This window comes from Bidens hawaiensis, unplaced genomic scaffold (genome assembly GCF_021521415.1).
Source record: "Bidens hawaiensis isolate Kalapana, Puna unplaced genomic scaffold, B.hawaiensis_p1.1 tig00051703_1, whole genome shotgun sequence".
Classification (NCBI taxonomy): domain Eukaryota; kingdom Viridiplantae; phylum Streptophyta; class Magnoliopsida; order Asterales; family Asteraceae; genus Bidens; species Bidens hawaiensis.
Genome location: NW_027499295.1, coordinates 51,147 through 67,051, shown reverse-complemented (window position 1 = coordinate 67,051; position 15,905 = coordinate 51,147). Strand labels below are relative to the sequence as shown.

The following is a 15,905-nucleotide window of genomic DNA, read 5'->3' as shown; positions in this document are numbered from 1 at the left end:
TTTGCAGATTTCAATTTATGGTACTCGAACTTCATACATATACATTACTAAAGGAAAACAATACCCGGAGATGAGAATTGAAACTGATCGATGTTAGGGAATCAGAAGCGTAACAGGTTTACGCGTTGTGTCGGAGCCTTGGAAGAAACAACAAGCCGCAGTTGCGTGTGGTAAAATTACGACGACAAATCCACAACGGAATATGATTTTAAGCAAATAGAATAAAATATTGATTAGTGATTTTAACATAAACATATACACATATTTGAATACATAATAACAACCGTATAAAAATAATAATTACTTGTAGGATACTCCGATTGAACATACACTATTGCAGAGAAACTATAGAAGCTTCGTGCTGATAACGTGTTTTAAAACAAGCCTAATAGCTAAAACAATATGACAAAGAGATGTGAAGAGAAAGAGAGAGATTTCATTAATTGGTGTGTATTACAAAGAGGTACATGAGATGTATATATAGGGTAGGAAAACTTGGAAAGAAAGCTAATCTATATTAGGTATTGATAACCACAATATTATATATTTATAACAAAATATACATTATTTGGCATTTTTCTTCACCCTCATCACGGACTTAACTAGCCCCAAATTAACATTCCATCTAATAACAAGTCATGTACTAATTAATGTTTAATGTATCTGTTATTTATCAATAGGATTACAGATTAAAATTATCGATATACCATACAACAACTATTGTCGATGTAGTGAACGAAAACGGGAAACGGGTACTAAAACTAGACTCCATCCGCCAAAGAAACATGTGGAAGGGAGCGGACGTGTTAGTTTTTAACTCGTGGCATTGGTGGACTCACACAGGGCGTGACCGGCCATAAGATCAATTTACCGTATTAAGATCCATAAAGAGTTTATGTGTTAGAGTATTCTATACTCGTTTTTTTTTTGTTATTTTACGTATCTTATAGTATATATAATTGGAACGCAGGTGGGATTACATAGGAGAAGGAGGAAAAATTTACAACGACATGAACAGACTTGTGGCATATTATAAAGGAATGACAACATGGTCAAGATGGATCAGTCGTTTTGTTGACCCGTCAAAAACCAAAGTCTTCTCCCAAGGCGTTTCCCCAGTTCATTATGAGTATGTTCTTTGCTTATTTGTTTCTAGAAACATAAATTTATATCGAAAATTAATCGTTGGTTTAAAAATCACATAGGGGTAGAGACTGGAATGAGGTATCAAAATCATGCAAGGGTGAAACTCAACCATTTTTCGGTTTAAGGTATCCCGCGGGCACACCAATGGCATCGGTGGTAATCAATAAAGTCTTGGCCCGAGTAAAGAAACCGGTCTACTCACTTGACATCACCACACTTTCTCAATTTCGAAAAGATGCTCACCCAATGTACTATAGTGGCAACCACATTGGTCTAGACTGTAGCCATTGGTGTCTTCCGGGTTTTGTTGGTGCATATATGTCAGTAGTTCATATGTCTAATGTCTGACCTGTAAGGGCGACGAGCTCAGAACTAAAAGAAGAAATGACCGAGATGATGATCCCAATGCATCGAAAGATGCAGGTGGTGAGCTGCCAAGAACTTCTCAAGCTCTTGGTACTTCCACAGCTGAGGGGGAGTCTACCGACGCGGCTGATGGTGATGATGTGGTGTTGGTGGAGGATGACGTGATTGATGCGTTGAAGGAACTGGACGATGATATGTTCAGCGATGATGTGTTGTTTGATGAAGATGTGCTGCCGAGTGATGTGATTGAGAAGATCGGTGAGCAGATTGTGATTGAAGATGGGATAGAAGAAGGAGAGATAGTAGAAGAAGACGTTGAACACGAGATCCCTGATGTTGAGAAAGCCGACATGGATACTGAGATGGATGAGACTGAGTGGGAGGAGCAGCCTAGGTGGAAGGAAGGTTGTGCTCATTGGTTTATTAAGACCAAGAAGCCTGCTGTTCCAGCCATGTTCAAGAAGAGTTATAACATCAAAGGCTATGCTGAGTCGAAGAAGGGAATTATCTGTTGGATATATGATGAACAGATGAAGTTGTTTGTGGTGAAGCGTTATGATGGTATTCAATACTTCAAAAGAATGTTGAGATCTCTCAATACGTTGCCGGAATGTGAGGTGAAGGATTTGGCCAGGTTGGGCCTGATAAATAGAAGTGACGACAACATGGCAAGAGTGATTGGGAAGATTGTGTGGAAAGAAAGCATAAAAGAGAAGAAGTTTGAATTATTAAAGCCACAGAAGGGAAAGCTCGTGGAGGATAAAGAAAGGGGAATGAGAGCAGATTACAAGCCATGGATGGTGATGAAGTACAAACCGATCCGATGCATCAAGGAGGTTCCAATGAAGACTATGCCTCAAGATGTGTTGAAGAATCTAAAATGGTGGTACGTTGATTGTCAGACTGCTGAAGCCGTGATGGAAGACGAAGATGAACAAGAAGTGCTGAGGGTGTATGATCCGATGCATCTTGTTAACTTATCGAAAGCTGATTTGAAAGTGTTGAATGAAAAGAAGATATTCTATATTCCTGCTTGGAAGGATGAAGCAAGGAAATATCAGCGAGTAGTCACGGTGTGTGTTAGAGAAGGAGTGCACGCGTGAAGATACAGGATTACGAGACAAGAGCTGAAAGATCAAGATATGAAGCTACTGCCAAGGGGGAGTCTGTTGGTGCATAGATGTCAGTAGTTCATATGTCTAATGTCTGTAATCGAGTCTGTAATATTGTTTGTGTATTTGTTTGTTAAAGCGAAGTTGTTGACAAGTTCGCTTAGGCGAACTTGTTAACCAAGCGAAGTTGTTGACAAGTTCGCCTAGGCGAACATGTTGAACAAGCGAAGTTAAGGACAACTTCGCCTGAGGCGAAGTTGTCGTGTATTTATATAGGTTACGGTTTAACCGTTTTAGTGCTGATTTTAGTTGGTTAATTTACGTGTAATTTAGTGAGTCAAGTGACGTGAGGTCGAGAGTCTGTAAGTATCACGGTTCGAGTTATTAATATAACGTGTGTTTGTTCGTATCGTGTTCGTGTGTTCGTGAGCTTGTGTTCTACTTCCGTAACGATCTACACAGGGATTCCGCACCTGTGTATATCGGGATATCTCGTGTGATCCGTCCAGGGAACCTACAATTGTTATCAGAGCTTTTGCTCGTTTGTGTGGTTCGGGATATTCACGCGGGTGTAGAATTCGTCTCATTTCGGGTATTCACGGGACGAGTTTTTGGTGTTTTTGCTCATTCTAGCCTCCTACCAGTGTGTTCAAGCCTTTAAACCGTCAAAAACGTCGTTAAAATCCGATTTTCAGATCTGCAGAAAGTTTAAGTTCGTCAGGCGAAGTTGCTGTTCATCAGGCGAAGTTGCCGTCAGGATTCGTAGGGTTTCAGCGAAGATATAAGGAGAAGCGAAGTTATTTACAACTTCGCCTACCTCCTCAACTTCGCCTAACTCAGCGAAGTTCTCCTCAAGTTCGCCTAGTTCATCGAAGTTCTCTTCAAGTTCGCTTACTTTCTAAGTTCGCTTACCCTAAGCGAAGTTATTCTCAACTTCGCCCAGTCACGCGAATTTAAGAAGGATCCAGCGAAGTTATTACTTAAGCGAAGTTATCCTTAACTTCGCCTACAGTACTGTTCAGAGGAAATTTTTTAACTTCGCCTACTCAGAATTTTTCGGGTTTCTTAGTCTTCAAGAAGAATGTCGTCGATCAACATTTCGGAGCTTGTAAAGATGGAAGTTGAAGCGGGGTCAGCTACAAAGGCCCCAAGGTTGCTGAAGGGAACCGATTTTGTCGCGTGGAAGGATCGGTTCATACAATATGTTAAGTACCAGGATGCGAAAATGTGGGTATGCATCCAAGATGGATATATTCCACCAATCATGGAGTATGAGGGTCGAGACCAAATCAAGAAATACAGTAAAATGGAAGAGGAGGAGAAAAAGATGTATGAAGCCGAGAGCAAGGCTCATGCTGCAATCACAATGGCTCTTCCACAGGAGATCCTCCATACATTCAGAAAGTATACATCAGCTAGAGAGCTTTGGGAAGCTCTTGAGAGCAGATTTGAAGGGAATGTAGGTATTCGGGCGTCAAAGATAAAGTTGCTCAAAACTCAATTTTCAGTCTTAAAGTACTTGAAGAACGAATCTCTTGATGATATTATCACTCGATATTATCATCTAATGACTGAATTGAGTAACTACTCCATTTCCTACCTAGAAGAAGAGATTGTGGAAAAGCTTCTCGATGCCCTCCCACCAAAATGGGAGATGTATACTGTACTAATGAGGGAAGACAAGGACTTCCCTACTTATGATCTTGAAACTGCTGTCAACAAGCTCAGAACTTTTGAGCTTAATATGGTAAGAAAAGAAACATCTATGGATCAGGTTCAAGATCCGGGCATGTACGGTGCTAAAGTAAACTCCAATACAAGTTCAAAGACTGATTCTGCCGCCTACTACTCGAAGGGTGAGTCGGGTGCCAATTCTTCACAGGAGGGGCATGTGTCAGTAAACTCAAATGGGGATGTTTGCTTTGTTGCGGGTGGATCAAGTGGTACTCAACAGACAGCAAGCAAGAGTAGTGGATCTTCAAGTTCCTCAAGCAATAATTACTCTAAGATGCCAATGAGCGTCAAATCTGCTGAAGAGCAGTTTGGCCTCTATGCTTCATTTATTGCTTCATATGAAAACTATATTCAAGGAAAGATGGTTGATCCAGCGATGCTGGATGAAGACTATGACCAGATCGATGCTGATGATCTGGAGGAAATGGATTTACAATGGCAGATGGCCATGATAGTGAGGAGAGTGAAGAAGTTTATGAGAAAGACGGGGAGAAAGTTTGTTGGTGGCAGGCCAGGGTTCGACAAGTCTAAGGTGAGGTGCTATAACTGTCAACAAAACGGGCACTTTGCCAAAGAGTGTAGAAACGAGCGAGTTGAACGTGGTCAGGGCCGGTCTGCACAGCACACTGGGAGTAGTAAAGAAGTTAATGCCATGATGTCCAGAGAAGCAGGTGAATACAACTGGAACCTGCATTTGAATGAAACTAGTGAACAGGCAAATATGGCTAAGGTTGAGAATGAAGAATGTGAGAAGATTAAAGGAGAAGAGGAAGCTACTGGTAAGGAAAAAGCTTTCATGGCAGATAACAATGATCAACTCTCCGAGGTAAGCTCTAAATCTATTTGTACTAAATGTGAGAATTTGTCTGAGCAACTTGCTACCATTACGGATCAGTATGTTCGTTTAGATGCTAAATTTAAAACTCTTAAAGAAGATCATCACTTTACGAAAGCAAGAGAAAACAGTTACAAAGTTAAAATAAAAGCATGTGAAAAAGATGTTAAAAGCTTAAAAACAAAACTTGCTGAAAAAATTGAAGTAATTGATCTAAGTTATGAGGTTTCAGAAGAAAAGACTAAACTGATTGCTGAACGAGAAAAGCAGATTGCTGACCACCAGGTGAAAGTGGTGGAACTGAACCGAAAACTTGAACAGTTCAGAAATTCCTCAGCTATTCTTGATCACCTTGTTAGTGATCAAGGTACCTCTACAAAGAGGGGAGGAATTGGTTATCACGAGGTTCCACCACCTTATAACCACAATTACACTTTTAACCCTAGTGTTCAGAAATCTGTTGATTTTGAAGTTCCTCAGACAGTTCCAATCAAGGTTACGAGTTCAGAACCAAGTGTTAGTAGTGGCGAAACGAGTTCGCCTGTTTCAAGTGTGAAAATTTCTGTTACGAGTCCAGTCTCATCGGATTCGGATAAGTTGTCCGAATCAGGTAAGACAAAAGAGAAGGTAGTGTTACCCACTGGTGGAGAAAAAGATAAAACTTCTAAAAAGAACACTCCACTCAACCCGTACGTCCCACCTTATGTGAGACGAACGGCCGGTAACACAGCCTCTACATCCAAAACAACCTTTGAAAAGAAAATGGAGCATAGGTGTTGTTTTAGGTGTAATAAGTTAGGACATCTTGTTGCAGATTGCCCTCTGACGCCGAAATTCAGAGGAGTGAGGCCTATTAAAACTGAGCGTAAGCCAAATGGTAATTTTAATACTGCTAAAAATGAAAACCCTTCAAAGTTTCGAAATGTAACTAATTCTGGTTTTCACAGAAACAAACCTCAGTTTAACAAGGCTAATAACCAAACCACAAGATATAATACTTTCAATACACATAGGTTTGGAAGGTCTCACACTCAATTTCCATGGAGATTTCCTAATAGGACTGACAGGAATTATCCAAATGCTAACTTTGGAAAGCAGAAGTACGGGATGTATAGATCCAAGACCAATTGGTCTTGGGTCCCTAGATTCTAATCCTTTGCTTTATTATGCAGGAACAGTTGAACAGGGCTGCCCACAGTCTTTGGATTGTAGATAGCGGCTGTTCCCGGCACATGACGGGTAACAAATACTTGTTGAACGACTTAAAACCTGTTCAAGGAGCGAGAGTTAGCTTTGCTGATGAAAGTGGAGGAAGAATTACTGGAAAAGGAACGGTGTCCAATGGGAAAATAACTCTTGAAAATGTGAACTTTGTAGAAGAGTTGAAGCACAATCTGCTGAGTGTGTCGCAGATTTGTGATAAGGAGTACACTGTTCATTTCACGAAGAATGAGGCGATCGTGTTGAAGCCTGGTTTTCAGATACCAGACGAGTGGATAGTGATGAAAGCTCCACGTGATACAAATACTTATGTGATGGATATGAGGTCTACTGAAATGGCCACGGGAGAATCATGTTTAATGACGAAAGCAAGCGAATCGGAATCCGAACTATGGCACAGGAGGATGGGGCACATTCATCTTCGGAAGATGAACCACATTGTCAGGAATGGACTTGTGATGGGCGTTCCCTTGAAAAGTTTTAACTTTGAAGACAAATGTATTGCATGCAAGAAGGGAAAGCAACACAAGAAATCCCATCTCACCAAGAAGGTCAACTCTATTGCCAGTACTCTAGAACTGCTTCACATGGATCTCTTCGGTCCCGTGAATGTAAAAAGTCTAGGAGGTACTTCTTACTGCTTGGTGATCACTGATGACTACTCGCGATATTCGTGGGTATATTTTCTGAAATCGAAAGATGAGACGGCTCAAATGGTGAAGAATTTGATTACCAAAGTTGAGAACGTCATGAGTAAAACAGTGAAGTTCATCAGGAGTGACAATGAACGGAGTTCAAGAATTTTGAGATGGAGATCTTCTGTCTTCAGAAAGGAATTGAACATCAATACAGCGCTCCGTATACTCCTCAACAGAATGGAGTGGCTGAAAGGAAGAACCGAACTTTAATTGAAGGAGCCAGAACTATGCTGGCAGATTCGAAGCTTCCTGTGATGTTCTGGGCTGAAGCAGTTGCTACAGCCTGCTATGTTCTGAATAGAGTGTTAACCGTTAAGAGACTTGGTAAAACGTGTTACGAGCTTATGCATGGAAGAAAGCCCAACTTGAGTGGTCTTGAACCATTCGGGTCCCCTTGTTCGATCTTGAAGACAAATTCTAAATTTGGGGAAGTAGCCGATGAAGGAATCTTAGTCGGTTATGTTGTTGGTACTCCCAACAGACGTGTCTTCAATACTTCGACTTGCAAGGTGGAGGTGGTGTGTAACACCGACATCACAAGTTACCAACCGCCAAAACCAAGCAATGGACCTGCTGAGCTTTTCGACTATGTTAAGCTTTTTAAGTCGTTTAACATACCGGATTTGGAAATTTCTGAAGAAGAAGAAAGAGCTGCGACGAAGATGATACTTGATGAGGAAGAAAATCTATTGCAAAGACAGCTGATTGATAAATGTCAACCTTCCTCATCAAACACTATCGGTACCCCTGCTGCCTCAGCTGAAGAAGAATTTATCAATCCTTTTCACTCTCAGCATGAAACAACCATTGATGACATCTCTTCTAATTTGGAAGATAATTTGCATGTCGGTTCTGTTCCGACCACGAGAATTCATAAAGATCACCCTTTGGATAATGTGATTGGTGATGTGTCCTCAGGTGTACAAACGAGAAGTAGCTTGAATGAACACACCTGTGTTTATACAAGCATTAAGGAGACAGGAATAATCAATGAATGCCTGTACACCTGCTTTATAAGCCAGATTGAACCGAAGAATTATCAAATGGCTTTAAAGGACAGCTCGTGGGTCGAAGCCATGCAAGAAGAGTTGGCTCAATTCGAGAAGATGGAAGTTTGGACTTTGGTTGAAAAACCAAAAAATGTGCATGCGATAGGCACAAAATGGGTGTTCAAGTGCAAGAGAGATGATAAGGGGATTATTATAAGAAACAAGGCGAGGCTGGTCGTTAAAGGTTTTAATCAACAAGAGGGGATTGATTATAACGAAGTGTTTGCTCCTGTCGCCAGGTTGGAAGCCATAAGATTGTTTTTGGCATTTGCTGCTTATGAAAAGATGAAGGTATTTCAGCTAGATGTGAAGAGTGCGTTTTTGAATGGGAAAGTTGATGAGGTTGTGTATGTTGAGCAACCTCCGGGTTTTCCTGACCCAAACTTTCCAGATCACGTGTACAGGTTGAGCAAGGCGTTGTATGGATTACATCAGGCACCTCGTGCCTGGTATTCAACTTATCGGATTACTTGCTCGAGAATGGTTTTGAAAGAGGGAAAACTGATAGCACGTTGTTCTTCAAAAGAGATGGAAGCGACTTCCTGCTGGTACAAGTCTACGTGGATGGCATTATATTTGCTGCATCAAAAGTCTCCATGTGTCAGGAGTTTGAAGCCGTTATGAAGAAAAGGTTTGAAATGAGTGCTATGGGTGATCTAACTTTCTTTCTAGGATTGCAGGTTGATCAGAAGAAGGATGGGATGTTCATTCATCAGACGAAGTATGTTCATGATGTGCTCAAGCGTTTCAAGATGGAGGACAGTTCTCCATATGATACTCCAATCTGCGTCAATCACAAATTGGGTGCTGAAGTAGACGGTGATGCAGATGTGGACCCAACTCAATATCGGGCAATAATAGGTTCTTTAATGTACTTAACTGCATCTAGGCCTGATATAATGTTTGCTGTTTGTCTTTGTGCACGTTTTCAGGCAAATCCAAAAGAATCTCATTTGAAAGGTGCAAAGAGGATACTGCGGTATCTCAAGGGCAAGCCGAAGCTGGGGTTGTGGTACCCGAGAGGAGGAGACTTGGAGCTGGTCGCTTACACAGATTCTGATTATGGAGGGTGCAATCAGAGTCGTAAGTCAACAACTGGAGGATGTCAGTTTCTTGGTGGCAGATTGGTGTCGTGGCAATGCAAGAAGCAGACTTCAGTCGCAATTTCAACCTGTGAGGCATAATACATGGCAGCATCCAACTGCTGCTCTCAGGTTCTTTGGATACAACAACAGTTGCGCGACTATGGTCTGAATTTCTTACTTACTCCTATTTGCATTGATAACACAGCTGCTATCTCAGTAACTAACAATCCCGTGAAACATAGTAAAACTAAACACATTGACATACGTCATCATTTCATACGGGATTGTGCTGAGAAGAAACTGATAATTCTTGAAAAGGTGGATACGCTTGATAATTTCGCTGATTTATATACTAAAGCGTTTGACAAATCCAGATTTCAAAACCTTATTGAACTGAATGGGATAATCAATCCCGAGTAACCATGCTTTTCTTGTGATATTTAAAAAAAAAAAAAAAAACATCACTAATCGCTTAAAAATATGTCGGTTACATTAGTTTGAAGGAATGTCTTCGGATATGTTTTGGTCCTCATTTTCTACTTGTAGATTTTGAGGATAGCCATTAACCAGATTACTGATAGTGATCGGGGCGGTTTATGATAAGTTTTTCATTTTTTCGCTTAAAATCAGTCGATCATACTTAGTTAGAAGGACACATACTTGTATGTGGTTGGTCCAGCTGATCCATTGGATCTTCGGGATAGCCGTTTACCTGAAGACTTTGTTTTGGTCGGGGCGATTTATGTTAAAATTTTGAAAGAAAAAGGGAAATGAAATTATTTTTCAAGTCTGTTACTTCGTAAGAAGTTCGTTAGCTATGTTTAAACGGAAAATTGATCCAACCTTGGAAAATGATAGAGATACTAATTCTGTGTGCTTAGCTAGTGAAGTTATTAGGCTTAAAAGGCTTTAGGACAGTCATTGTATGTCATGGTAACTTTTTATGGTGCGTAAAAGTATATGTGATACAAACTAAATTTACTTGATTTTACGTGGAAACTCCTTAAGAGTTTTGCATGTCTTCATATATATCTTTCCGAATGATAGGCAGAAAAGCGATTACACAGTCATACACGAGCCCATGTGTGTTCTGATTCCCGTGAAGATAGCGTCTCAAGATACTGCAGTGATCCAGATACGGGACTTGCAGTTAATTTCTACTTTGAAGTCTATGTTTATTCAAAAAAAAAAATATATATATATATATATATATATATATTTGGAGTTATTGAAACATATTAGAGATGACAATATCAAGACTTCACAATCATTGAGTAAGAGAGAAGAACGGGAAGGAGATCAAGAATACTTACAACTTAATCAGACACTATGGGTCGAAATCAATTCGGGGTGACTTGGGGAAAGCCAAATACGCTTTGAGGATAGATAGGAGGCATCAATATTTCTGAGTTGGTGCCCACTTAAATTTTGAGGCATAATTGAACCTAACTCGTATCACTGAAACGATGAAAACCACTTTAAGTTATACCTGCTTACAACCTGTCTCTATATGTCATAATACAGCCAAACACAGATCTATGTGACAGTCACATACTTAGTATGATTCCTGTTCGGATCTTTTCTAAAACGTAGCAGTCCCTATCGAGACTGAAATTTGATCCCTTATACGTTAAATTTTTTAAGTTTTTGTACTTAGATAGTTTTATGATTTTTTAACTGGTTACTTAGACTTGATCGTGTCGTTTAGTTCTTCAAGGAAAGTTTTATAACTTAATTGAAAAATGTTAAACTTATAAGGTTAAATTCTGTAAATATATAGGCGATGTTGTTGAACAGGCGAAGTTGTGGTTAACTTCGCCTAGGCGAAGTTATCCGTAACTTCGCCTGTATAACTCCGCCCCTATATAAAGAATTCTTAGAGTCAATCTGTTCATTATTCAGCGAACTTATATCCACAGCGAACATACTTTTCCGGCGAACTTGTTCTTTCAACCGATTACGTGTTATTTATTCCCGATTTTCACACCGATTCAAGGTTCGAAATGTCATTATATCACATAGTCAATGTTCATTCAAGCGTCTAAATGTTTGTTTCGATTGTTTTCGAACCCTCGGACCATCGGTTTTGAAACCGAGTTTCATACCTTGTGTTTTTACGTGTTAAGAACTATTCTGATCGTCTAGATAACCTTAAACCATGTTATTCGGAGTCCTTAATCTTCAAACTTATCATAAATTCTCGGATTTTGAATTTTGAATTATCCTAACTGTCGCCGATTCAGATTAAGGCGAAGTTAGGGTTTAGGCGAAGTTATCCGTAACTTCGCCTGAAGCTTAAGTTCGCCTGAGGCGAAGTTATCCGTAACTTCGCCCGAAGCTTAAGTTCGCCTGAGGCGAAGTTATCCGTAACTTCGCATGAAACTTAAATTCGCCTGAGGCGATGTTGTGATGAGGCGAAGTTAACATTAACTTCGCTTAGATCAATTTTCCTGAATATTAATTAGACGAACTTAAAGCTGAAGCGAAGTTGTTCCCAACTTCGCCTCACCTTTAACTTCGCCTATAATGAGTTTATCACAACTTCGCTCATGGTAACTAAGCGAACTTGTGCTAAGTCTTAATATTTAACTAACTTGGTTCGTTTGTTTCAGATATGGCTGCGGTAGCTGGTGCTGGAGGTGCAGGGGGAGACGATGGTGATAACCAACGTCAATTCTTCCCGGGTCACAATATGTACATTACACTTGACCCGGAAGCGAGCGGCGTTGAGGATTACCGCGAGATCATAACTTTCCTCCTACGCTAGAGGATTTTTCATGCCATCACAAACACTCTGCCGATATCTCTACCAAATATCGAAGACTTCTGGCAGACGGTCGAATACGACTGTCGTGTTTAGCCCCCGGTCATGAGAGCGACTGTGAACAATCAACAAGTTCAGTTCAATTCTGAACAGATTCGGGTGGTATTACGATTTGGAGAAGAGACGAGGGACGACCCAACTGAGTTCGTAGCTCCGTTTCGCGATGGAGCGTTTCTCCGAATGGGCTACTCTGGTCCATTAGGTGATACCCAGAGGAGGAAGGGTTTCCTTCTAGATCGTTGGCGCTTCCTCATGCACGTTATGATAGTTTGCATGTCTGGGAGGAAGGCGGGCACTGACGGTATGGGTGCGACCATGCAGTCTGCAATGACTGCACTGACTTACAATAAACGCTTCAGTTTCAGTCAGATGGTCTTTTACGAGATTGACAGACAAAGAAGGGAGATGTCTCGAAAGCGGTTCATTATGTACCCACGTTTTATCCAGATGATATTGAACCATGTGGCTCCGAATTTACCTCAGAGACGCCCGATAAGATACTTGGAATCTGTGAGCAAACGTATCTTTTCTCAATGCCGCACTTCAAGTGCGAGGAGCAACCCTGAACGTCGTCCCAGGCATACTCCACTGTTTGGGTTTTTAATTAACCCAGAGTATGTTCCTGCTGGTGGGGACGAGTTCAGAGATCCTCAACCGCGACAGGCAAGAGCAACTCAAGCTGTTCCTGCTCCTGCTGCGCCTGTTGTGTCGGCTGCAGAGGATATAGATCTTGACGCTGTTTTTGGTGGTCAAGGTTATTTTGATATGGATCAAGTTGAAGAGGTGCAGGTCTCGGCTGCACAGGGTTCGGGTGTAAGTGTTACTAGAGCAGCAACTTCGATAGCTGACTCAGATTTGGATGAGATCATGGATGAGGGGAGACGGTTGATGGTGTCTCGAGAGAGAACGTTTGGGAAAAGAAAGAGAACGGAGGATGATGAAGAGTCAGAAGAGGAAGAAGACATACATAAGCTGATAAGAAGATCAAGACGGGAAAGGACAGGTGCTGGCATGGGAGCTGGAGAGACTTCAAGGACGGTACGTTTCGCTCCGGCCGCACTGTCTGGTATGTCTATCGTTCCTTCTTCTGTACAGGTTACAAGTACAAGCGCTGCGGATGTTCCCATGGTGGCTACATCAGCTGCTGGCACTCCATCCATCATTGTTATCCAGACTTCGACTCCGGAGATCGTGTCTCTACCGCCTCCAACGCTTACTCAGTCGGTGGTAGCTGCACGATTTGTAGAGTCAACGGTCGTCACTGCTGCAGGGTTATCAGGTATGGTACCACCTGCGGTTACGCCTACTTCAGACTCAGAGAGAATTGCTTCACTAGAGCGGATCGTGGCAGAGCAATCTAAGACTATTCAAAGCCTAGTGGAAGCAAATCAACTACAGGCATCCCTCCTGGTTGAGCATGGAAAAGTTATGGATGCCTTGAAGGAGTTCTTAGCATCTCAGGGGGAGATGAGCTGTAAAGGCGACGAGCTCAGGACGAAAAGAAGAAATGACCGAGACGATGATCCCAATGCATCGAAAGATGCAGGTGGTGAGCTGCCAAGAACTTCTCAAGCTCTTGGTACTTCCACAGCTGAGGGGGAGTCTATCGACGCGGCTGGTGGTGATGATGTGGTGCTGGTGGAGGATGACGTGATTGATGCGTTGAAGGAACTGAACGATGATATGTTCAGCGATGATGTGTTGTTTGATGAAGATGTGCTGCCGAGTGATGTGATTGAGAAGATCGGTGAGCAGATTGTGATTGAAGATGGGATAGAAGAGGGAGAGATAGTAGAAGAAGACGTTGAACACGAGATCCCTGATGTTGAGAAAGCCGACATGGGTACTGAGATGGATGAGACTGAGTGGGAGGAGCAGCCTAGGTGGAAGGAAGGCTGTGCTCATTGGTTTATTAAGACCAAGAAGCCTGCTGTTCCATCCATGTTCAAGAAGAGTTATAACATCAAAGGCTATGCTGAGTCGAAGAAGGGAATTACCTGTTGGATATATGATGAACAGATAAAGTTGTTTGTGGTGAAGCGTTATGATGGTATTCAATACTTCAAAAGAATGTTGAGATCTCTCAATACGTTGCCGGAATGTGAGGTGAAGGATTTGGCCAGGTTGGACCTGATAAATAGAAGTGACGACAACATGGCAAGAGTGATTGGGAAGATCGTGTGGAAAGAAAGCGTAAAAGAGAAGAAGTTTGAATTATTAAAGCCACAGAAGGGAAAGCTCGTGGAGGATACAGAAAGGGGATTGAGAGCAGATGGCAAGCCATGGATGGTGATGAAGTACAAACCGATCCGATGCATCAAGGAGGTTCCAATGAAGACTATGCCTCAAGATGTGTTGAAGAATCTAAAATGGTGGTACGTTGATTGCCAGACTGCTGAAGCCGTGATGGAAGACAAAGATGAACCAGAAGTGCTGAGGGTGTATGATCCGATGCATCTTGTTAACTTATCGAAAGCTGATCTGCAAGTGTTGAATGAAAAGAAGATATTCTATATTCCTGCTTGGAAGGATGATGCAAGGAAATATCAGCGAGTAGTCACGGTGTGTGTTAGAGAAGGAGTGCACGCGTGAAGATACAGGATTACGAGACAAGAGCTGAAAGATCAAGATATGAAGCTACTGCCAAGGGGGAGTCTGTTGGTGCATATATGTCAGTAGTTCATATGTCTAATGTCTGTAATCGAGTCTGTAATATTGTTTGTGTATGTGTTTGTTAAAGCGAAGTTGTTGACAAGTTCGCTTAGGCGAACTTGTTAACCAAGCGAAGTTGTTGACAAGTTCGCCTAGGCGAACTTGTTGAACAAGCGAAGTTAAGGACAACTTCGCCTGAGGCGAAGTTGTCGTGTATTTATATAGGTTACGGTTTAACCGTTTTAGTGTTGATTTTAGTTGGTTAATTTACGTGTAATTCAGTGAGTCAAGTGACGTGAGGTCGAGAGTCTGTAAGTATCACGGTTCGAGTTATTAATATAACGTGTGTTTGTTCGTATCGTGTTCGTGTGTTCGTGAGCTTGTGTTCTACGTCCGTAACGATCTACACAGGGATTCCGCACCTGTGTATATCGGGATATCTCGTGTGATCCGTCCAGGGAACCTACAGGTTTTCCAGATACCTGGAACATACTTCTTTATGCAGCTCTCTCTGGCTAAGTTGTCGAGAGAATTGATTTTAGAATAGAGATCTTTGTATACGAACAAATGATACAAAGACGTTTTTGAACTAGCGTACCATGTTTACATAATACGAACATGCATGCTTGTTTGGGATGTGTATGATTCGTTTCTTTGTTCACTTTGGATTCGTCATATTCGGTGTGTGATTTATTTCTAATTATTAGTCATAATCTTGATGGCTACATTAGTTTCCAATTTTTATAGTTTTTGATTCGGAATTGTAAGTGTAATAATAAGAGTCTGTAAGTGTAATAAAGAGAGAACACTGATGATTCATGTAATATCTTTGAAATTTGATTATATTTTTGTTTTATGAAAAAGAATTATGAGAACAATGTTTTTCAAAAAAGAAGCAAATGGTGTTCATATATTATATTTACCCCTTGTTTTCAATATCTAGTGGTAATGGATTTAAATCTATAGACCTTGAAGAGATAGAGTCTTAGACCCATCCAGAAAGACATAAAAATCACCCAATAACACTGCATTCTCGGGTTAAAATATAAGGAAAACAAATGATAAGGTTGGATAGGGGAAGAAAAGAAAAGAAATTATATACTTAAAAGACATTCTCGAGTTAAAATAAAAGAAAAGAAAAGAAAAGAAGGTATTACTCTATAATTACATTCTTGAGTAATAT

At 41.1% G+C, this 15,905-nt stretch overlaps 1 protein-coding gene across 1 annotated transcript in view; it reads left to right on the top strand.

Moving 5' to 3' along the window:
• Positions 1-15,295, top strand: part of LOC143599273 (protein trichome birefringence-like 39) — a 28,106-nt gene extending 12,811 nt beyond the window's left edge. Inside the window, exons 3-6 of the mRNA XM_077077262.1 lie at positions 681-856; positions 971-1,129; positions 1,206-1,447; positions 15,192-15,295. Of these exons, the coding sequence (XP_076933377.1) occupies positions 681-856; positions 971-1,129; positions 1,206-1,447; positions 15,192-15,241 (627 nt within the window). The 3' untranslated portion in view covers positions 15,242-15,295. The remainder of the gene's footprint in view (positions 1-680; positions 857-970; positions 1,130-1,205; positions 1,448-15,191) is intronic.
• Positions 15,296-15,905: the final 610 nt, after the last annotated feature.